The 25374-nt window shown below is 40.5% G+C and overlaps 1 protein-coding gene across 1 annotated transcript in view; it reads right to left on the bottom strand.

Moving 5' to 3' along the window:
• Nucleotides 1-25374, bottom strand: part of LOC115125399 (DENN domain-containing protein 1B-like) — a 259940-nt gene that overhangs the window by 121004 nt on the left and 113562 nt on the right. The window contains exons 11-13 of the mRNA XM_065009257.1: nt 23665-23765; nt 19906-19951; nt 9278-9379 (exon numbers count right to left, since the gene is read on the bottom strand). Coding sequence (XP_064865329.1) covers nt 9278-9379; nt 19906-19951; nt 23665-23765 — 249 coding nt within the window. The remainder of the gene's footprint in view (nt 1-9277; nt 9380-19905; nt 19952-23664; nt 23766-25374) is intronic.

Genomic DNA, 25374 nt, shown 5'->3' with positions numbered 1-25374 from the left:
TGAAACACACACACCTGGCCCTCCTCTGTCTTCAGAGTATAGACAGCTGTGGCTTATTGTGGACGAAGCAGAAACATGTAAGTAGAGAAATCTTTCTCCTGATTTACATGTCAGGGTGGCGTGTTGAGTGATGATCCTTCACCGTCTACAGGACTCGGTGTGACTGTTAGTGAGACAGGAGAGTACATTGCTCTGTCTGGGTGAGTGTGTGTGTTGGAAGTTAACAAATGAAGTAGAGGGAGAGAGGTGTGTGTGTGTGTGTGTGTGTGTGTGTGTGTGTGTGTGTAGCAACGTTGGCTGCCGATGATGTTGTTTTCTGTGAATGTCGGAGGCTGAACTTCCAATTAAAGCTGTGGGGTTTGATTAACAGTGCCACGTGATCTTTGAACACACACACACACACACACCCTCTCGCTCTCCCTCTACTTCATTTGTTAACTTCCAACCGCAGTCTTAAAATACAACAAGGAGGTGTGCACTGGGTAAACTTCCCACCTTGATTGGGAACACAGACAATCAAATATAGGAATGGTAGAAGTGTAAGGAACAGTGTGTCAACAAAGCAGCGAGCGGGGAAAGAGAACAGAGGGAATCACACTGCGATCTGAAAGAGTTGCGTCTGGAAAGGAACACGCTCTCAAATCCTCCCTCAAATGTGTAAAACACACTAAAAGAAAAACACTTTATTTTATTATTTATTTATTTTTAAATCCTCTAGTTTTTGATATGAAATCTAGGGGATCAAATAAAAATGGGATTCATTCAAACATTGTCTGTCTTCGGAATTAATGTCTGCCTAATTTGCTATTCTCGGATACTTTTAATGACTAGCAGGGTAAACAACCACACTACACCCCAATTAATAGCGTGTCTGTATAACACACTGTAGGAGAAGTCTGAAAAAGGATATAAACACAATAAATAATGAAAGCACGTTGATCTTCAGAACAGCACAGTGGTTTTAATAAAACGCACAGAGAACTCAGAGTCCTATATTAGTAGCATCTGTAGAAGAGTGTCTGAAACTTTCCTCAGCGTAAGAACCTACAAACCTTTTCAGACCATCGCCACAAATTAACAGAAATACACCATTTAACTCGAATCAATGGCACTAATGAACACATATTAAGACCAAATAGTTTTTTCTTCAACAAATAATAAAATAACTATTTAACATTAACCTACATTATAAAAATGATTTATTTCCTTCTATAAATGTGCTTAATATCCAGACAATAACCCAGATTATGGCTAGGAAAGTCAAATAATAAAATAACTATTTAACATTATACTACATTATATAACCCAGATTATGGCTAGGAAAGTCAAATAATAAAATAACTATTTAACATTATACTACATTATATAACCCAGATTATGGCTAGGAAAGTCAAATAATAAAATAACTATTTAACATTATACTACATTATATAACCCAGATTATGGCTAGGAAAGTCAAATAATAAAATAACTATTTAACATTATACTACATTATATAACCCAGATTATGGCTAGGAAAGTCAAATAATAAAATAACTATTTAACATTATACTACATTATATAACCCAGATTATGGCTAGGAAAGTCAAATAATAAAATAACTATTTAACATTATACTACATTATATAACCCAGATTATGGCTAGGAAAGTCAAATAATAAAATAACTATTTAACATTATACTACATTATATAACCCAGATTATGGCTAGGAAAGTCAAATAATAAAATAACTATTTAACATTATACTACATTATATAACCCAGATTATGGCTAGGAAAGTCAAATAATAAAATAACTATTTAACATTATACTACATTATATAACCCAGATTATGGCTAGGAAAGTCAAATAATAAAATAACTATTTAACATTATACTACATTATATAACCCAGATTATGGCTAGGAAAGTCAAATAATAAAATAACTATTTAACATTATACTACATTATATAACCCAGATTATGGCTAGGAAAGTCAGAGTACATTGTTATATCAGCTGCATGATATTTTCATTCAATTTCAATACTCAACAAGAAAAATGAGGCATTGATGCAAATGTTTAATGTTTTGTTCAGTAACATTTGTCCGTCATATTTTTATTTAATCAAAAGTTCATTTAATTCAACCAAAATAATCAATAGGAATAGACTTATTTAAAAAAATCACAAGTCAAACTTTATTATTTTTTTAAATGACTTATGTGAAATAGTATATTTACTAGCACCGTCAGAAGTGAACATTCCCAGTGTGCGTAGCAGGACACATTTAGAAGAAAAACAATTAGCCCAGGACCTTCAACTCTGTCTCCTCTTACGTCTCCAATACAAACACTGCAGAAATCATTCTCAGAAGATTACACACATCCTTTTTTCACCCTTTTACCAATTATTCTCTCTATTTGTAAATCTTTCGCTTTGTCCACCAAGCGGAAGCGCTACTGGCGAGGTAGCATTTCTAATAGTCAATAAATCTGAAATATTATGTGTGAAATTGAGGGAAAAAGCCATTAAGGGCTGGGCAGCAGAGGGGGCAGCGGAGGGGCCCTGTCTGGGAGTGGGCCGAGTAACTAAGGAAGTCTGTGACCCCTGACCCCTCCAGAGCCGGGCCAGTGGTCAGCTGGAGCCGTAATGGACGCCATATGCACGTAGTCTCTCCGCAGCCGCAATTAGGTACATACATACTCCAAAGCAAGAGTTCGGCTTCAATCAATATCAGAGAGAACTGCTTTCTTTCTTTACTTGAAACACCCCCCCCCCAAACAAGGTTGGCCCCTGGCTCTATTTTATTATGCTTGGTTTTTATGGATGGAGAGGCGTTGAACTTTCTGAATAGGGATAAATAGAAAACTCTCCCTATCTGAATCCTAGATAAGGCTGAGGTGAAAGGAGATGAAGGTTATTAAGTCAACTTAAGCCGTCTACCCCTGATAAGTCATATTTAGTACCACAAACCACGTTTATTTCTGCCAGGAAAGTCATACCTTATAAAAATAAATCACGACACCTGTGATGGAAACAGGGCGTTTCAGTACAATTTTATAATAATGCAGACAGATAATTTGTTTGTGCGACATGGTGGGATCTTTTTGTGTCAGTAAAATTAATTATGCGAGAAATGGTGGTGGAAACGCAAATATTGATATAACAACCATCATATGGAAGTAAGCTTGGAGTCACGCGATAATATGATGTGTGATGCTCCCACTAGGACTCAGGAAACCAGGCAGTTTATTAGGCTACAGACTAAACAAGTTATGATGAACTTCACAGGGTGGTGAAAGTGTACAGTGATGAGCTTGATGCTTCTAATAAATATTGAGTGTCTTATTCTGGTGACATGAATCAATCGATGCTTGATTGCCATTTAACAAATAAAAATATTCTCCCTCTTATCCATAGTAATCTCAGTATGTAGACGAGTCTACCCACACTGTATTTACAAGCTGTTGGCCAGAGTAGGGAACATTTGCTATTTAACACAATCATATTTTTTGTGACAAAACTAATCGGTGGACTTGAAAATGCGATGGAAACACATTTTTATTCCACACATGAAAACGTAAGTTTTAAAAAAAAGTGTACATTTTATGTGCACTGTCATCACGCACTGTCATCATGCACTGTCATCACGCACTGTCATCACGCACTGTCATCACGCACTGTCATCACGCACTGATATTTATCCTCAACAAGTCTCTATTTATCCTCAACAAGTCTCTATTTATCCTCAACAAGTCTCTATTTATCCTCAACAAGTCTATTTATCCTCAACAAGTCTCTATTTATCCTCAACAAGTCTCTATTTATCCTCAACAAGTCTCTATTTATCCTCAACAAGTCTCTATTTATCCTCAACAAGTCTCTATTTATCCGCAACAAGTCTCTATTTATCCTCAACAAGTCTCTATTTATCCTCAACAAGTCTCTATTTATCCTCAACAAGTCTCTATTTATCCTCAACAAGTCTCTATTTATCCTCAACAAGTCTCTATTTATCCTCAACAAGTCTCTATTTATCCGCAACAAGTCTCTATTTATCCTCAACAAGTCTCTATTTATCCTCAACAAGTCTCTATTTATCCTCAACAAGTCTCTATTTATCCTCAACAAGTCTCTATTTATCCGCAACAAGTCTCTATTTATCCGCAACAAGTCTCTATTTATCCTCAACAAGTCTCTATTTATCCGCAACAAGTCTCTATTTATCCGCAACAAGTCTCTATTTATCCTCAACAAGTCTCTATTTATCCGCAACAAGTCTCTATTTATCCGCAACAAGTCTCTATTTATCCGCAACAAGTCTCTATTTATCCTCAACAAGTTTATTTTCTTTATGCAGATTTTGGAATATTCGCATGATACTCTGTCGCTAAATGGATGGAAACCTAGCTAATGTAATGTCTCTACATTCTTCTCCTAAATGGATGGAAACCTAGCCAATGTAATGTCTCTACATTCTTCTCCTAAATGGATGGAAACCTAGCTAATGTAATGTCTCTACATTCTTCTCCTAAATGGATGGAAACCTAGCTAATGTAATGTCTCTACATTCTTCTCCTAAATGGATGGAAACCTAGCTAATGTAATGTCTCTACATTCTTCTCCTAAATGAATGGAAACCTAGCTAATATAATTGCTCTACATTCTTCTCCTAAATGAATGGAAACCTAGCTAATATAATTTCTCTACATTCTTCTTCTAAATGTATGGAAACCTAGCTAATGTAATTTCTCTACATTCTCCTTCTAAATGAATGGAAACCTAGCTAATGTAATTTCTCTACATTCTCCTTCTAAATGCTTACAGTGAACTGCTGTTGATAGGTTTAACGTTGTCCTCAAACAGTGCCAAGCCCTAATGTATTTCTCAGGACATTCTTCTCAAAATGGATGGAAACACTAACTAATGCAATGTCCCTTTCTTCTACCAAATGGATGGAAACCTGGCTAATGTAATTTCCATCACTCCTTCTAAATGTTACAAATGAACTGCTGTTGATAGTTTACCCATCACCCTACCAACATGTACAAATGACCTGGTATTTCCAGTACCCATCACCCTACCAACATGTACAAATGACCTGGACTGACCAGTACCCATCACCCTACCAACATGTACAAATGACCTGGACTGACCAGTACCCATCACCCTACCAACATGTACAAATGACCTGGACTGACCAGTACCCATCACCCTACCAACATGTACAAATGACCTGGACTGACCTGTACCCATCACCCTACCAACATGTACAAATGACCTGGACTGACCTGTACCCATCACCCTACCAACATGTACAAATGACCTGGACTGACCAGTACCCATCACCCTACCTACATGTACAAATGACCTGGACTGACCTGTACCCATCACCCTACCAACATGTACAAATGACCTGGACTGACCTGTACCCATCACCCTACCAACATGTACAAATGACCTGGACTGACCAGTACCCATCACCCTACCTACATGTACAAATGACCTGGACTGACCAGTACCCATCACCCCTACCAACATGTACAAATGACCTGGACTGACCAGTACCCATCACCCTACCAACATGTACAAATGACCTGGACTGACCAGTACCCATCACCCTACCTACATGTACAAATGACCTGGACTGACCTGTACCCATCACCCTACCTACATGTACAAATGACCTGGACTGACCTGTACCCATCACCCTACCTACATGTACAAATGACCTGGACCAGTACCCATCACCCTACCTACATGTACAAATGACCTGGACTGACCTGTACCCGTCACCATACCAACATGTACAAATGACCTGGACTGACCTGTACCCGTCACCCTACCTACATGTACAAATGACCTGGACTGACCTGTACCCATCACCCCTACCAACATGTACAAATGACCTGGACTGACCTGTACCCATCACCCCTACCAACATGTACAAATGACCTGGACTGACCTGTACCCATCACCCCTACCAACATGTTCAAATGACCTGGACTGACCTGTACCCATCACCGTACCTACATGTACAAATGACCTGGAACGGTACCCCCTGTATATAGCCTCGTTATTGTTATTTTATTGAGTTCATTTTTACTTTAGTTCATTTGGTAAATATTTTCTTAACTCTTTCTTGAACTGCACTGTTGGTTAAGGGCTTGTAAGTAAGCCTTTCACACTAAGGTCTACCTGTTGTATTCATGCATGTGACAAATAAAGTTTGATTTGATTTAATTTTGAAGTTTGTCTATTATAATTCTATCTGTCCTAAGTCATAATGACAGTTCTATAAAGTCAATATCAAGCAGTCAGTGAACAGTTTGTTATTGTGAGATTAAAAGTGACCGTTTTAATTAAGGCTTCTGTTCCCCTGCTGTGGGTTCTGAAGAACTGAGCAATGCCTCTCAACCAATCTGCAGTGGGTTCTGAAGAACTGAGCAATGCCTCTCAACCAATCTGCAGTGAGTTCTGAAGAACTGAGCAATGCCTCTCAACCAATCTGCAGTGGGATCTGAAGAACTGAGCAATGCCTCTCAACCAATCTCACCGTATGTAAACACAAATATCAGATGCCATGTGACACATCCTTCTAACTAACAAGAAAACTAACAAGGGGCCAGGAATTCCCCACAATTAATACCTGCTATTTTCCTGATTCATCTACCTCACCCCTAGCGATAAGATAGCAGGAGAAAGAGAGGGATAATTAGCCGAAGTAAATATGTGAAAGCACTATGGTGTAATAGGGGACAGGTCTCGTTTCAGGTGATTCGCCGTGAGTGTGTTCTGTGATTAGTCGTAGGGAAATGGCGAGCTCTGAGCCACCACTTCATTTAGCAGATGACAAACACAAAGGGTTTTCTCTGTTGCCTGTCAGATTCAAAAGAGCCAGCTCCCTTTTGTGACAAACTCAGTTTGCTGTTTAATTTAGGAGTGGAGTCCCTGGCCACACAGAGAGAGTGAGAGAGAGACAGAGAGACAGAGAGAGACAGAGAGACAGAGAGACACAGAGGGAGAGAGAGAGAGAGACAGAGAGAGAGAGAGACAGAGAGAGAGACAGAGAGACAGAGAGACAAAGACAGAGAGAGGCGGGCTGCTGCACAGTCAGAGAGGCGGTCGTACTGTAGGTATAGGTACACTGCCTCAAGAGGAGTATTAAATCCCCCCAAGAGAGGAAAGAAACAAACAGCCTCCTGTGTGATTCAAACGGAGGGATGACAGGCGCGCGTGTGTGACCCTGGTTTCCTGTTGCTCGGACCAGTGTCAGCGCTACATTAATTAAAGAGAGGGAGCTGGCAGGTGGCTACTGAGGCACCACTGGTAATTGGCCCCCTTATTCTCGGTCTCACTTGCTCCCTCCCTCTGCTTCCCTCTCCCTCTCACAAACCCCCAGTCTCTCCTCCTATCCCTCATCCCTCTCTACCTCCATTTCAAACCCACAGTCTTTTTCGCTCTGTCGTTTCCCGGAGACGTGCCACTGGGCCGAGACGTGGCACTGGGCAGGCAGAAAAGCAGTCTTTGAGGAATAATGATTAAAATAGAGGGAGAGATGTTTCCACAGATCTGACGGCTAATGACTGATGGCTGCCCGACTTTCAGTGTGTGTGTGTGTGCGTGTGCGTGTCTCGTCGGAATATTTTGAAATGAAAACGCGACGCAGCCTCAACACTTTTGGTCCTGTATAATCCTGCTGTATGTAACATATTGTGTGCTATAGCTTGGAAAATAAATGAATATGACACTGGATGACAACATGATGACGTTTGATTCCAACATTAAGGCGGTTTTCCTAAAGAAATTAAATCAGCTTTGTGTTTTGTTTCCTTGCCACGATACTAACGAGTATTGTAATACTGGCATCTTCTGGGCCTAGTGTGTGTGTGTGTGTGTATGTGTGTGTGTGTGTGTGTGTGTGTCACAGGATTCCCCACTAGAGCCACTAATGACCGGAGGGTGAGGAAGGAAGGGTGTATGTGAGAATGTTTCTATAAGAAGATAAACTACATGTTGGTGAATGAGAGAGAGAAAGAGGGCGGAGAGAGGGAGGGTGTGTGTGTATAGGAACCATTTTAAAAGCCTATGTACGAGAGGGTGTGTGTGTATCGGAACCATTTTAAAATACTGTGCATGTGTGTGTGTGTGTGTTAATCAAATTAAACTTTATTGATACACAGATTAGAAGGTGTTATTGCAGGTGCAGTGAAATGTTGTGTTTGTAGCTTCAACAGTGCAGGAATAATACCTAGCAATTCGTTCTGAGAGGTTTTTAAACAACTAATTGACTGACGTTGGTTTACATTTTTTTTTTATTCCATTTATTTTGTAAATATTTTTTGGGGGATGAGGTCAATTGGCACATTTTCTCAGTTTCTCTAGTGATGAATCAGATCAAGCCCAAACTGTGTGATGTAGTAGGGTGTTGTAGTTTCCAACAGGCCAAAATGCTACATAGTTTAGCTCAAAAAAACTTGGTCATTAACTACAATGACCATAATCCATTGCGTGCCTACTTGTCCGGTCTGTCTTTTACGCCTTTACGAATGAACGATCGAGGGATAGAGAGCAGTTGCTTCACGAGGTATCTCTACCTGAAAATACATGATCTTGTTGATAGTTGGTATTCAGCAGTCATAAAAGTATGCCTTATTTACTCTGAACAACTAATAAAATAGTGATTTTCTTAGCCAGCAGCTCTATCAAGATGAGACGATGACTTGGAATGAAATAACATTAACAATAAAACAAACGTAATATACACAACAACTGAAATATTTTATTAAAGTAAAGTGAATGTGAATGTTAATAAGTGATGCAGTACTGGGGCAGTCACTACCATCACGGGACTTTAATACATAGTTTTATTCTGTGTTGTTACACCATTCAACCCACACAATGCATAATGCATTGTCTAAACCGAAATCTGTGATTATTTTTTGTAATAATCGAACCGACATCAAAAAGCACTACTAGCAATACAAAACAATACAAACATAATCCCAAAAAGTAATGAATAAATAAAGGTGTATAGACAGTACATGAAGACAACATGTGAGGACAGCAGTATTATATATAATGTGACTAGAATACAGTAAATACATATGAAGTGTGTATACGTGTGTGTGTACGTGTGTGTGTACGTGTGTGTGTACGTGTGTGTGTACGTGTGTGTGTGTGTGTACACGTGTGTGTACGTGTGTGTGTACGTGTGTGTGTGTGTGTGTGTGTGTACACGTGTGTGTGTGTACACGTGTGTGTGTGTACACGTGTGTGTGTGTCTCTCTCTACTCACCACGTCACTGGGCAGGTTCTGCAGGTCATTCTGGGGACTCTCTAGTGTGTTGGTGTCAACGTTTAGTATCACTACATCCTCCAACGACCTGCTACGCACTCTCTGAGAGAAGAAACACAGGTTGTCAGCACACATACACCACAATCCTGTTGTTACTCCCTCCTAAAACAGTTTGAAAATATACATCTCCACCTCCATGTCAGACCCAACACACACGTACACACACACTCCAGTTTCAACTGTTCTGCCTTATTATTATTCGACCATGCTGGTCATTTATGAACATTTGAACATCTTGGCCATGTTCTGTTATAATCTCCACCCGGCACAGCCAGAAGAGGACTGGCCACCCCACATAGCCTGGTTCCTCTCTAGGTTTCTTCCTAGGTTTTGGCCTTTCTAGGGAGTTTTTCCTAGCCACCGTGCTTCTACACCTGCATTGCTTGCTGTTTGGGGTTTTAGGCTGGGTTTCTGTACAGCACTTTGAGATATCAGCTGATGTACGAAGGGCTATATAAATACATTTGATTTGATTTTGATTTGATTGTTCATGTCAGGGTTTTTAATGGACCCAGAACTCGATACAGAACAATATAATAGCCTGTATTTTTACTGTTTTTATTTCTTTACGTACCTATTGTTCACCTAATACCTTTTTTTGCACTATTGGTTAGAACCTGTAAGTAAGCATTTCACTGTAAGGTCTACTACACCTGTTTTATTCAGCATTTCACTGTAAGGTCTACTACACCTGTTGTATTCAGCATTTCACTGTAAGGTCTACTACACCTGTTGTATTCGGCATTTTACTGTAAGGTCTACTACACCTGTTGTATTAGGCATTTCACTGTAAGGTCTACTACACCTGTTGTATTCAGCATTTCACTGTAAGGTCTACTACACCTGTTGTATTCAGCATTTCACTGTAAGGTCTACTACACCTGTTGTATTCAGCATTTCACTGTAAGGTCTACTACACCTGTTGTATTCAGCATTTCACTGTAAGGTCTACTACACCTGTTGTATTCAGCATTTCACTGTAAGGTCTACTACACCTGTTGTATTCAGCATTTCACTGTAAGGTCTACTACACCTGTTGTATTCAGCATTTCACTGTAAGGTCTACTACACCTGTTGTATTCAGCATTTCACTGTAAGGTCTACTACACCTGTTGTCTACTACACCTGTTGTATTCAGCATTTCACTGTAAGGCATTTCACTGTCACTGTAGGTCTACTACACCTGTTGTATTCGGCATTTTACTGTAAGGTCTACTACACCTGTTGTATTAGGCATTTCACTGTAAGGTCTACTACACCTGTTATATTCAGCATTTCACTGTAAGGTCTACTACACCTGTTGTATTCAGCATTTCACTGTAAGGTCTACTACACCTGTTGTATTCAGCATTTTACTGTAAGGTCTACTACACCTGTTGTATTCAGCATTTCACTGTAAGGTCTACTACACCTGTTGTATTCAGCATTTCACTGTAAGGTCTACTACACCTGTTGTATTCGGCATTTCACTGTAAGGTCTACTACACCTGTTGTATTCAGCATTTCACTGTAAGGTCTACTACACCTGTTGTATTCAGCATTTCACTGTAAGGTCTACTACACCTGTTGTATTCAGCATTTCACTGTAAGGTCTACTACACCTGTTGTATTCAGCATTTCACTGTAAGGTCTACTACACCTGTTGTATTCAGCATTTCACTGTAAGGTCTACTACACCTGTTGTATTCAGCATTTCACTGTAAGGTCTACTACACCTGTTGTATTCAGCATTTCACTGTAAGGTCTACTACACCTGTTGTATTCAGCATTTCACTGTAAGGTCTACTACACCTGTTGTATTCAGCATTTCACTGTAAGGTCTACTACACCTGTTGTATTAGGCATTTCACTTTCACTGTAAGGTCTACTACACCTGTTATATTCAGCATTTCACTGTAAGGTCTACTACACCTGTTGTATTCAGCATTTCACTGTTAGTCTACTACATTCAGCATTTCACTGTAAGGTCTACTACACCTGTTGTATTCAGCATTTCACTGTAAGGTCTACTACACCTGTTGTATTCAGCATTTCACTGTAAGGTCTACTACACCTGTTGTATTCAGCATTTCACTGTATTCAGGTCTACTACACCTGTTGTATTCAGCATTTCACTGTAAGGTCTACTACACCTGTTGTATTCAGCATTTCACTGTAAGGTCTACTACACCTGTTGTATTCAGCATTTCACTGTAAGGTCTACTACACCTGTTGTATTCAGCATTTCACTGTAAGGTCTACTACACCTGTTGTATTCAGCATTTCACTGTAAGGTCTACTACACCTGTTGTATTCAGCATTTCACTGTAAGGTCTACTACACCTGTTGTATTCAGCATTTTACTGTAAGGTCTACTACACCTGTTGTATTCAGCATTTCACTGTTAGGTCTACTACACCTGTTGTATTCAGCATTTCACTGTAAGGTCTACTACACCTGTTGTATTCAGCATTTCACTGTAAGGTCTACTACACCTGTTGTATTCAGCATTTCACTGTAAGGTCTACTACACCTGTTGTATTCAGCATTTCACTGTAAGGTCTACTACACCTGTTGTATTCAGCATTTCACTGTAAGGTCTACTACACCTGTTGTATTCAGCATTTTACTGTAAGGTCTACTACACCTGTTGTATTCGGCGCACGTGACAAATAAACTTTGATTTGATTTAATAAAAGTCACACAGACCTGTTTCATTAGCAGTAACCCACGTGTTTATCTTACAACCAGATATAGACTGACTGACAAGTAACATTTAAAAACTACAGTCATCACAACTCCATACACACATAAATATACACCAAAATGAGGAAAAACAAATAGAAATACACTCTGCATTAGTCTAAAATCATACTATTATGACTGCTGTGCTGATAGTTACAAACCATACTATTATGACTGCTGTGCTCAGTAGGCAGGTGGGGATCGGGTGTGTGTGTGAGTGTGTGTGTGTGGGGGGGGTGGATCTCTACATTGTCACTTCGGTCTGTGACAGTCTGGGATATGGAGGCTCTCATATACACAATCACATAGTTACGCACACACACAAGTAGATGAGCAAGCATACAGGCACATACACACACAGTCATATACAATATGTCACAGTGGTGGCTGAGGAGGCTTGCATGCTGATCTGGTCTAATTATGCGGTGCAGGAGAGAGGGTCTGTCACTGGCACAGTGTGTGATAAATACTGCTACCGTCACGTACCACACACACACACACACACACACACACACACACACACTGATCTGAAATCCTGCAGCCTTGAACTGTAGCAAAGTGGGATTAAAATTGATTTAATTTAGATGTTTTTGTCACCGATCTACAGAACATTGTATAGAACAAAGTGAATGAAAAATTCAAACCTTTTTTTAAATGAATGGAAAATAAAGCCCATAATATAGTTTGATTAAATAAGTATTCAACTCCAATACATGATAGAATAACCTTTGTCAGTGATTACAGCTGTGAGGCTTTCTGGGTAAGTCTCTAAGAGCTTTGCACACCTGGATTGTACAATTTGTAAGATACCATTGCTAGACAGACATTTTCAAGTCTTGCCGTAGCTTTTCGAACCAATATAAGTCAAAACCATACCCAGGCCACTAAGGAACAACAATCAATGACATCTTGGTAAGCAACTCCTGTGTATATTTGACCTTGTGTTTTAGCTAGCAATGCTGCTGAAAGGTGAATTTTTTTCTCCCAGTGTCTGTTGAAAAGCAGACTGAACCAAGTTTTCCTCTAGGATTTTGCCTGTGCTTAGTTCTATTCCATTTCTTTTTATCCTAAAATGTGTTTAAAAAAACTACAGACCCGGGTTCAATCCCAGGCTGTGTCGCAGCCGGCCGGGACCGGGAGACCCATGGGACAGCGCACAATTGGCCCAGCGTCGTCCGGGTTAGGGGACGGTTTGGCCGGGCAGGGATGTCCTTGTCCCATCGCGCTCTAGCGACTCCTGTGGCGGGCCGGACTCAGTGCACGCTGACACAGTCACCAGGTGTATGGTGTTTCCTCCGACACATTGGTGCGGCTGGCTTCCAGCGTAAGGAGCAGTGCGTCAAGAAGCAGTGCAGCTTGGCAGGGTCGTGTTTCGGAGGACGCTTGGCTCTCGACCTTCGCCTCTCCCGAGTCCGTATGGGAGTTGCAGCGATGGGACAAGACTAGAGGTCGACCGATTAATCGGAATGGCCGATTTCAAGATTTTATAACAATCGGTAATCTGTATTTTTGGACACCGATTGTTGCCAATTTTGAACCTTTATTTAACTAGGCAAGTCAGTTAAGAACACATATTTTCAATGACGGCCTAGGAATGGTGGGTTAACTGCCTTGTTCAGGGGCCGAACGACAGATTTTTATCTTGTCAGCTCGGGGATTCGATCTTGCTACCTTCCGGTTACTAGTCCAACGCTCTAACCACCTGCCTTACATTGCACTCCACGGGGAGCCTGTGCGGCAGGCTGACTACCTGTTACGCGAGTGCAGCAAGAAGCCAAGGTAAGATGCTAGCTAGCATTAAACTTATCTTACAAAAAAACAATCAATCTTAACATAATCACTAGTTAACTACACATGGTTGATGAGATTACTAGTTTATCTAGCATGTCCTGCGTTGCATATAATCGATGCGGTGCCTGTTAATTTATCATCGAATCACAGCCTACTTCGCCAAACGGGTGATGATTTAACAAGCACATTCGCGAAAAAAACACTGTCGTTGTACCAATGTGTACCTAACCATAAACATCAATGCCTTTCTTAAAATCAATACACAAGTATATATTTATTTAAACCTGCATATTTAGTTAATATTGCCTGCTAACATGAATTTCATTTAACTAGGGAAATTGTGTCCCTTCTCTTGCGTTCTCTGCAAACAGAGTCAGGGTATATGCAGCAGTTCGGGCCGCCTGGCTCGTTGCGAACTGTGTGAAGACCATTTCTTCCTAACAAAGACCATAATTAATTTGCCAGAATTGTACATAATTATGACATAACATTGAAGGTTGTACAATGTAAAAGCAATATTTAGACTTAGGGATGCCACCCGTTAGATAAAATACGGAACGGTTCCATATTTCACTAAAAGAATAAACGTTTTGTTTGTTTTCGAAATGATAGTTTCCGGATTTGACCATATTAATGACCTAAGGCTCGTATTTCTGTGTGTTATTATGTTATAATTAAGTCTATGATTTGATAGAGCAGTCTGACTGAGTGATGGTAGGCACCAGCAGGCTCGTAAGCATTCATTCAAACAGCACTTTCATGTGTTTGCCAGCAGCTCTTCGCTGTGCTTCAAGCATTGAGCTGTTTATGACTTCAAGCCTATCAACTCCAGAGATTAGGCTGGTGTAACCGATGTGAAATGGCTAGCTAGCTAGCGGGGTGCGCGCTAATAGCGTTTCAATCGGTGACGTCACTAGCTCTAAGACCTTGAAGTAGTTGTTCCCCTTGCTCTGCAAGGGCCGCGGCTTTTGTGGAGCGATGGGTAATGATGCTTCGAGGGTGGCTGTCGATGTGTACCTGGTTCGAGCCCAGGTAGGGGCGAGGAGAGGGATGGAAGCTATACTGTTACACTGGCAATACTAAAGTGCAGATAAGAAAATCTAATAGTCAAAGGTATATGGAATAAAATAAATAGTCATATAATTCTTATTTCTCCTAGAGAAATAGTCCTATAATTCCTATAATAACTACAGCCTAAAACTTCTTACCTGGGAATATTGAAGACTCATGTTAAAAGGAACCACCAGCTTTCATATGTTCTCATGTTCTGAGCAAGGAACTTAAACGTTAGCTTTCTTACATGGCACATATTGCAATTTACTTTCTTCTCCAACACTTTGTTTTTGCATTATGTAAACCAAATTGAACATTTTTCATTATTTATTTGAGGCTAAATTGATTTTATTGATGTATTATATTAAGTTAAAATAAGTGTTCATTCAGTATTGTTGTAATTGTCATTATTACAAATAAATAAATAAATATATATATATATATTTTTTTATAAGTCTGATTAATCGGTATCAGCTTTTTTTGGTCCTCCAATAATCAGTATCGGTATCAGCGTTGAAAAATCATAATCGGTCGACCTCTAGACAAAACTGTTACTACCAATTGGAAATCACGAAATTGGGGAGAAAGGGAAAAAAGTTATAATTCAAAAATAAGGGTTGAATGCTTGCTTATTGACCGAAGACATTTCAGCTTTTCATTTTTAACTAATCTCTAAACATTTCTAAAAACAGAACTCCACTTCGACATTATGGGTTATTGTGTGTAGATCAGTGACAAAACGTAAAAAATGTAACCCATTTCAAACACAGGCTATAACACAACAAAATGTTGTTCCGGAGGCACCGTAATTGCGTCATACCATCCATCCAAGCGGTGCGGTGCCTTCGACCACATCTTCAGATCAACCATAAACTGGATTTAAGGATAAAAGACTAATATAATCCTTGATTCACCCATGAATTGTCTGAGAAATTACAATGAATAAATGTAGCTTGGGCTAAGGATAGACTGAATGATGCAGTCCTTCAGACATTTGGGAAATAAATGTCTATCTCTGGTTAGAAAAGTGAAACATATATATTTTAATTGTGTATCAGAGAGGGGTGGTAAAATCCAGCCAACTTCTGGAAAGTGGTCAAATCTTTGAAACAAAACTCCACCCCCTCGTTGCCCCAGCAGGTTTTGAAAGCCTCTGGTCCCATACGAGACAATTCGGGAAATTTGTAGTGCTTTTAGTAACCATTTTACTTCTTCTGGCCACCTGTTTGAAAGGATAGTCTATGGAAATATATCTCATTCCACTAGAGGGAGTCTTTTAGTCACCTCAGAACAGACTGTACGGAATGCTGCTCTAACAGACTCACATACTACATTTCTATTTGAACAATTTGATGTCTATGATGTATTAAGTGCCTTGCTAACGATCGATGTAAAGAAATCCACAGGGGCTGATTCATGTGACCTCTTCTTACTACAGCTCAGTGCCCCACGCATTGCTGCACCTTTTAACCTGGAGTTATCTGTAAGATTTGTAAAGCGGCATATGTCCTCCCCCCTACATAAAGGCGGAGATCCTTCTGATTTAGCCCAATCTCCAAGTTATCTTGCCTAGGTCAGGTATTAGAATCCCTGGTAAACTTCCAGTTAAGATCCAAGTTACCTTGCCTAGGTCAGGTATTAGAATCCCTGGTAAACTCCCAGTTAAGATCCAAGTTATCTTGCCTAGGTCAGGTATTAGAATCCCTGGTAAACTTCCAGTTAAGATCCAAGTTACCTTGCCTAGGTCAGGTATTAGAATCCCTGGTAAACTCCCAGTTAAGATCCAAGTTATCTTGCCTAGGTCAGGTATTAGAATCCCTGGTAAACTCCCAGTTAAGATCCAAGTTATCTTGCCTAGGTCAGGTATTAGAATCCCTGGTAAACTCCCAGTTAAGATCCAAGTTATCTTGCCTAGGTCAGGTATTAGAATCCCTGGTAAACTTCCAGTTAAGATCCAAGTTACCTTGCCTAGGTCAGGTATTAGAATCCCTGGTAAACTCCCAGTTAAGATCCAAGTTATCTTGCCTAGGTCAGGAATTAGAATCCCTGGTAAACTTCCAGTTAAGATCCAAGTTACCTTGCCTAGGTCAGGTATTAGAATCCCTGGTAAACTCCCAGTTAAGATATTTTTAAACTTCTCACTCTATTCTAAATATGCACCAGTCTGGTTTCAGACCTGGACATAGCACTGTTTCAGCCACTATGCTTGTTTAAGATGACGGATGATGGTGTTAAAATGCCTAGATCATGAAAAACATTGTGCTGCCTTAAGTATAGACCTTTCCCAGGCATTCGACGCTGTTTACCATTCCCTACTCATTCAAAATCTGTCTGAAATAGGCCTGGAACAGGAGTCTTGCGTTAAGAACTATGACAGACAGAACACAATGTGTGCTTTTTGAAGTTTTTTTTTTTTTTTTGAAAAATATTGCCTCTCAAAGAACAGCAGGAAGCAGATTGTACAGTCAACTTTCCTGCCAGTTAGGGACTATGGTGACACCACTTGCCAAAATGCAGCAGCCAATACTCTTAAAACCTTGGATGCCGTTTACCATAACGCCCTTGGCTTTATTACAGGTGACTGTTTTAATACTCCTCACTGCTTCCTGTATCAGAAGGTCGGCTGGACATCACTAAAGTCCAGTACAACACTTCATTACTCCTTTGTTTACAAAGCTCTTCTCCACAAGCTTCCAACATACCTCACTTCCCTGTTGAAATAGAAAAACATAAGATACCAAACCCCGATCGCAGGGTTGGTTACGTCTTGAGGTCCCGCTTGTCCCCACAAAGTTAAATACGCCTTTAGTTTGAATGGAATTCCTTACAAAACAAATTACACCTGATGGTGCTGATAGGGCAGCTGTTAAATGAGTTCACTGAAGTGTGAAATTATTTCAGCTGATTATTATAACTTGTTGTAATAACCTGATGTAATGTATTTACTAGTTTTTAATCTTGCTGTTGTCATGACGTTGGCCTGGGGGTAGGTTTATGACAGTCATAAATACCTCTTCCCCCCTTTTTCCTCTCTACCCTACTGATGTTACATTTGCAAACCCCTTGGTTAACATAGAGATTCTGGGAACATCAGAAGGTGGGGGGAAATGAACTATATTCTGGTAATCCGACCAATTGAACATATGCGGTGGTACTTAATGAATATGATGTCAGTTCGGTTGTCATCTGAGACATTCTCATCAATGATAAGATGACATAAACTCTACAGTGGAAAATCTACACATCAGAGTTATCCGATTCACATGGAATTGTTGTTCAATTTAAATGTTTGAATATGAAATTATTCATGATGGGATGAAATGTGATTTTAGCTTCTAAAATGTGAGATTTGGTTTTCATAAGGTAGGGCTCTGCTTAATCAGTGGCCCGCCCCTGTGAAGGGACATGGGCTATAAAACTTTTCAAACATGCCCTCCTCTCCCTTCCTATATAAGCCTTGACAACAATATAACCTCCTGTTCCGAGGATGTGAGGACGACGGTGCGATGTCAGAATGGTTCAGATAATAACTACAGAACGAAGCCAACATCAGCGTGAGCTTTGGTTGCGAATGGTATGAACTTTGAACTCTTATTCACTACAGCAGTGATACCTCCTAGCCGTTGAGTTAGCAACAGAAGCTGCAAACGCAGGTTAGGAAGGAACAGACAGAGTATCCCATCTACCACACAACGACGTTAATACAACGTATCCAATTGACCACCAGAGACATTCTTCAAAGGACAAAGGACTCGGTTTGGCAACACGGACTTCCATCTACCACCAACCTACTGAAGCGCAGCTTAGAGTAAATATTTATTGCGGTAATTTAGAATGCATAAGATACTGTATTTACGATAGCACAGCTTCGCCCTTTGTTCCTCAGTCTTCCCGCTCTTTCACTCAAACCCAGCCCTTTTCTTTTGTGTAACCAGCTGTCATATCTGTTCCGCCCGCCAGGGACGTTTTCCTTTATGGCGTAATTTGTAATCAAGTTATGATTTAATTATGTGTATGTGTAATTCTGTGTGATTAGTTAGGTATTTAGTAAATAAATAATTCAACCAAATTTTGAATTGCTGATTCAACTTGTTTGCCAGGGTTCGTACAGATAACCAAGAATTTACAACTTTCAGATGAGACTGAATTAAGATGACGATTAATATTGACTGCTACTGATGTAAAATATTACTAGTTCTTTAAGAGTTTATTCGGAAGATAACAGCTCTATAAATATTATTTTGTGGTTCCCCGACTCTCTAGTTAATTACATTTACATGATTAGCTCAATCAGGTAATATTAATTACAGAGAAATGATTTTATAGAATAGCATGTCATATCACTTAATCCGGCATAGCCAAAGACACAACACTGTATTGATGTTATGTTTGTCCTCAGGGCACCATTGTAAATAGGACACTGACCTCAATTGGTCTCCCCTCAATAAATAAAAGTTAATAAAATAATTATAAAACACAGTGATAGACCTACTCCCGCCCAACAGACCAGATCTCAATAATGAATCACAAAAGCTCTTTGTCTTGAGGAAACTATTTCCCTGTCTTTGTTGCTCCTGTCTCTGTCTTTGTCTCTGTCTATTTCTGTATTTCTGGTAAGCAGGCACACAACAGAGACAGAGAGACACAGAGACACAGAGACAGAGAGACAGAGAGACAGAGAGCGAGAGAGAGAGAGAGAAGGAACAACATTGTCAACATTCTTTCATATTTGTTCCCAGTGTTGGATGCGTCAAAATAAATATTGCATCATTAAAATTCCAAATAGTGTGGAGAATTTAACAGCTTCATTAATTTACACAGCTGCAATCCACTCCACAGTACAACTGTCCATATCCCCTCCACAGTGACAAATATGTTTAAATACTAGATATAAAAATATAGAAAAGGAAAAAACACTTAATGAATTGAAATAAAATATAGTGGGGCAGATTCAGAATCAGACTATGATGGAGATGTAATATGATGTGAGAGTGACTTACCTCGAGCAGGCTGAGATGAACTCCTACCAGGTATGGCATGGGGGCACTATGGACGGAATCATTTGAAAGAAGGATTTGAGTCAGGACTAAAATTATTAAAGATAATGACTACTTAAAATACTTATTGTAATTGGGACAAATATGGTCAAATAAAGATCAGATAAACATAGGCAACAAGCAAAAGAAACATGTTTTTAGTTATTACAGTGATGTTACTGTGTCTTCAGCAAAACAATCCTCTACTTCAGATAATTGCCTACAAATAACGCTATTTACTTATCCTTTTCCAACTGAGACCATTACAACTGTAACGAGCCAAACAGTATATACTGTTATTCATAAATCAAGCCTCAGAGCTGTCCTTGTAACCCAATCAGCTAGCGGCAGAGAGGACCAGGAGAACATGCCTGCACCATCTAACATCATTAACGCCTCACACACTTCCCCGAAACGACCACCGCCAGCTCTCAACCAGGAAAACCGGATTACTCTGACTGGGGAACGTCACTAGTCTCGAGGCTTGGCAGGGCAGGGCTGGGAGTGTGTGTGGGTCCGATTGTGTTCTGTGGCCGCTGCCTCAATCAGGTTAGCTGATTTAATACGTTCTGTTCTTTCTCTGTAACAGCTGGTCTGCTATAGGTCTGTCACAATACTGTAACCGCTATCCCTTACAGACACACAGACACACGATGCCGGAGTCATGGTATAAGACATGGTTAACTCTGTTTGAGACGGTGTTTTTGACAGAGGGTACACCCATTATTATTATATCAAAACATGATCAGTATTGAAGGGATACGTCGGTATCTTCGCAACGTGGCTTTTTATCTACTTCCCCAGAGTCAGATCAACTCCTGGTTACCAGTTTTATGTCTCTGTATCCAGTATAAAGGAAGTTAAAGGTAGTTTCACGAGCCAACGCTAACTAGTGTGACTGGAAGTCTATGGGTATATCTACTAGTGGGCTGGGAATCACATTTAGCTGACAGTGAACAACAGCTTTTACACGATGCACAAACATTACAGTAAACGTATATGAATAAAATATTCTACTATATACTATATTATACTATGATAATGAATATAAATACAGTATGTTATGTCAGTGGCTGTGTCAAATTATGGCACTGACTCTCAGAAATCCATAGGTTATGTTCTGGATCGATCGACCTAATTTAGGACAAGTTTTGTGTAAATATATGTCTTCAGTCAACGTCCAGTCAGACTAGTTAGATTAGTGTAGGATTCAGTCAACGTCCAGTCAGACTAGTTAGATTAGTGTAGGATTCAGTCAACGTCCAGTCAGACTAGTTAGATTAGTGTAGGATTCAGTCAACGTCCAGTCAGACTAGTTAGATTAGTGTTGGATTTAGTCAACTTGTCAGACCAGTTAGATTAGTGTTGGATTCAGTCAACGTCCAGTCAGACTAGTTAGATTAGTGTAGGATTCAGTCAATGTCCAGTCAGACTAGTTAGATTAGTGTAGGATTCAGTCAACGTCCAGTCAGACTAGTTAGATTACTGTTGGATTCAGTCAACGTCCAGTCAGACTAGTTAGATTAGTGTAGGAGTCAGTCAACGTACAGTCAGACTAGTTAGATTACTGTTGGATTCAGTCAACGTCCAGTCAGACTAGTTAGATTAGTGTTGGATTTAGTCAACTTGTCAGACTAGTTAGATTAGTGTAGGATTCAGTCAACTAGTCAGACTAGTTAGATTAGTGTAGGATTCAGTCAACGTCCAGTCAGACTAGTTAGATTAATGTAGGATTCAGTCAACGTCCAGTCAGACTAGTTAGATTAGTGTAGGATTCAGTCAACGTCCAGTCAGACTAGTTAGATTAGTGTAGGATTCAGTCAACGTCCAGTCAGACTAGTTAGATTAATGTAGGATTCAGTCAACGTCCAGTCAGACTAGTTAGATTAGTGTTGGATTTAGTCAACTTGTCAGACCAGTTAGATTAGTGTTGGATTCAGTCAACTAGTCAGACTAGTTGGATTAGTGTAGGATTCAGTCAGCGTCCAGTCAGACTAGTTAGATTAATGTAGGATTCAGTCAACGTCCAGTCAGATTAATGTAGGATTCAGTCAACGTCCAGTCAGACTAGTTAGATTAGTGTAGGATTCAGTCAACGTCCAGTCAGACTAGTTAGATTAGTGTAGGATTCAGTCAACGTCCAGTCAGACTAGTTAGATTAGTGTAGGATTCAGTCAATGTCCAGTCAGACTAGTTAGATTAGTGTTGGATTCAGTCAACGTCCAGTCAGACTAATTCGATTAGTCTAGGATTCAGTCAATGTCCAGTCAGACTAGTTAGATTAGTGTTGGAGTCAGTCAATGTCCAGTCAGACTAGTTAGATTAGTGTTGGAGTCAGTGAACGTCCAGTCAGACTAGTTAGATGAGTGTTGGATTCAGTCAGCATCCAGTCAGACTAATTAGATTAGTGTTGGAGTCAGACAACATCCAATCACACTAGTTAGATTAGTGTTGGAGTCAGTCAACGTCCAGTCAGACTAGTTAGATGAGTGTTGGATTCAGTCAGCGTCCAGTCAGACTAGTTAGATGAGTGTTGGATTCAGTCAGCGTCCAGTCAGACTAGTTAGATTAGTGTATGATTCAGTCAACGTCCAGTCAGACTAGTTAGATTAGTGTATGATTCAGTCAACGTCCAGTCAGACTAGTTAGATTAGTGTAGGATTCAGTCAACGTCCAGTCAGACTAGTTAGATTAGTGTTGGATTCAGTCAACTAGTCAGACTAGTTAGATTAGTGTAGGATTCAGTCAACTAGTCAGACTAGTTAGATTAGTGTATGATTCAGTCAACTTGTCAGACTAGTTAGATTAGTGTAGGATTCAGTCAACTAGTCAGACTAGTTAGATTAGTGTAGGATTTAGTCAACTTGTCAGACTAGTTAGATTAGTGTAGGATTCAGTCAACTAGTCAGACTAGTTAGATTAGTGTAGGATTCAGTCAACGTCCAGTCAGACTAGTTAGATTAGTGTAGGATTCAGTCAACGTCCAGTCAGACTAGTTAGATTAGTGTTGGATTCAGTCAACGTCCAGTCAGACTAATTAGATTAGTGTTGGATTCAGTCAACTAGTCAGACTAGTTAGATTAGTGTAGGATTCAGTCAACTAGTAAGACTAGTTAGATTAGTGTAGGATTCAGTCAACGTCCAGTCAGACTAGTTAGATTAGTGTTGGATTCAGTCAACGTCCAGTCAAACTAGTTAGATTAGTGTAGGATTCAGTCAACTAGTCATACTAGTTAGATTAGTGTAGGATTCAGTCAACGTCCAGTCAAACTAGTTAGATTAGTGTTGGATTCAGTCAACGTCCAGTCAGACTAGTTAGATTAGTGTAGGATTCAGTCAACGTCCAGTCAGACTAGTTAGATTAGTGTTGGATTCAGTCAACGTCCAGTCAAACTAGTTAGATTAGTGTTGGATTCAGTCAACTCCAGTCATACTAGTTAGATTAGTGTAGGATTCAGTCAACGTCCAGTCAAACTAGTTAGATTAGTGTTGGATTCAGTCAACGTCCAGTCAGACTAGTTAGATTAGTGTAGGATTCAGTCAACGTCCAGTCAGACTAGTTAGATCAGTGTTGGATAAGTGAAGACATGGACAGATTGCTGCCAACAGAATGAAATAGAAAGACCATTCACACTGTTCATCACGGAGCAAAACCTCACTGGATAATAATGTGAGAGGAATGAGAAGAGGGAGGTAAATGTGCGTCCATTAGCTGAGTCTTACCAGCAGTAGTCCAGAAGATGTGGAGGCAGTACAGGGATGTAGATGTGTTGCCAGTACATGGGGTACAACATGGCAGCTGAACCGTGGACACATGCTGTTAACTACGGAGAGACGAGAGGGACAAACACAACACAATATATTATAATAGAGAACCTCGGGGACAGAACTACCACTGGTTTTCATTTTAAAGGTAGATTCAGCAAAAGAGCAAATGGCTCTTTTGTGTATAATGTCATCTTGCTAAATGTACCTTTAAGAAGCTTCAAATTTTAAGGAAACACCAAAATATTTAAAAACCAAAGCACAGAGTATTGTATTGTAAATGCTGTTGGGGGAAGAGACTGTATGATCCGTTGTGTTACTGCTGCCAACGTATACCTCCCAGCGAAACCCGTTAATCAACACGGAGCCCCGTTAGTCAACACGGAGCCCCGTTAGTCAACACGGAGCCCCGTTAGTCAACACTGAACCCCGTTAGTCAACACGGAGCCCCGTTAGTCAACACGGAGCCCCGTTAGTCAACACTGTCAACACGGAGCCCCGTTAGTCAACACTGAACCCCGTTAGTCAACACTGAACCCCGTTAGTCAACACTGAACCCCGTTAGTCAACACGGAACCCCGTTAGTCAACACGGAGCCCCGTTAGTCAACACGGAGCCCCGTTAGTCAACACGGAACCCCGTTAGTCAACACTGAACCCCGTTAGTCAACACTGAACCCCGTTAGTCAACACTGAACCCCGTTAGTCAACACGGAGCCCCGTTAGTCAACACGGAACCCCGTTAGTCAACACGGAGCCCCGTTAGTCAACACGGAGCCCCGTTAGTCAACACTGAACCCCGTTAGTCAACACTGAACCCCGTTAGTCAACACTGAACCCCGTTAGTCAACACTGAACCCCGTTAGTCAACACTGAACCCCGTTAGTCAACACTGAACCCCGTTAGTCAACACTGAACCCCGTTAGTCAACACTGAACCCCGTTAGTCAACACTGAGCCCCGTTAGTCAACACTGAACCCCGTTAGTCAACACGGAGCCCCGTTAGTCAACACGGAACCCCGTTAGTCAACACTGAACCCGGTTAGTCAACACGGAGCCCCGTTAGTCAACACGGAGCCCCGTTAGTCAACACTGAACCCTGTTAGTCAACACTGAACCCCGTTAGTCAACACTGAACCCCGTTAGTCAACACTGAACCCCGTCACAGCACTGAACCCTGTCAGTCAACATGAACCCTGTTAGTCAACATGAAGAGAACTAGACAGAAGACAAGTTGATTTTAGTTTTAGGATATAATGTCAATTGACAGAGAGGTAGAGGGCTACCTCCTTTTCTATCGCTTGACCACCTAGTAATTGCAATGACCTAGACACACACACGCGCACGTGCACACACTCACGTGCACACACACGGGCAGGCACGCTAGCTCATCCTGCAGATTAAAATAACATGATTAAATATGGAAAGACAACAGTGGTCTGAGGGCTCCGTGGGGACTTCATTAGGGCAAATTGCCAAAGAATGAAACATGAGTTAGCCAAGAGAGACCGTTAACACTAGTGCTACGGGCTGGGTCAATACCCCTGGGACCTGGGAGAAGCCGCTCCGCTTGGAGACTTCACAGCAAAGTGTGAACCGCACACGCACACGCACACGCACACACTACCAGGAGACCACTTGCCAACTAGCCAGCCAATGTCAACTGGCT

The sequence above is a fragment of the Oncorhynchus nerka genome, linkage group LG24 (genome assembly GCF_034236695.1).
Source record: "Oncorhynchus nerka isolate Pitt River linkage group LG24, Oner_Uvic_2.0, whole genome shotgun sequence".
Taxonomy (NCBI): domain Eukaryota; kingdom Metazoa; phylum Chordata; class Actinopteri; order Salmoniformes; family Salmonidae; genus Oncorhynchus; species Oncorhynchus nerka.
The sequence above is the reverse complement of the archived record's forward strand: the minus strand, read 5'-3'. Positions and strand labels throughout refer to the sequence as shown.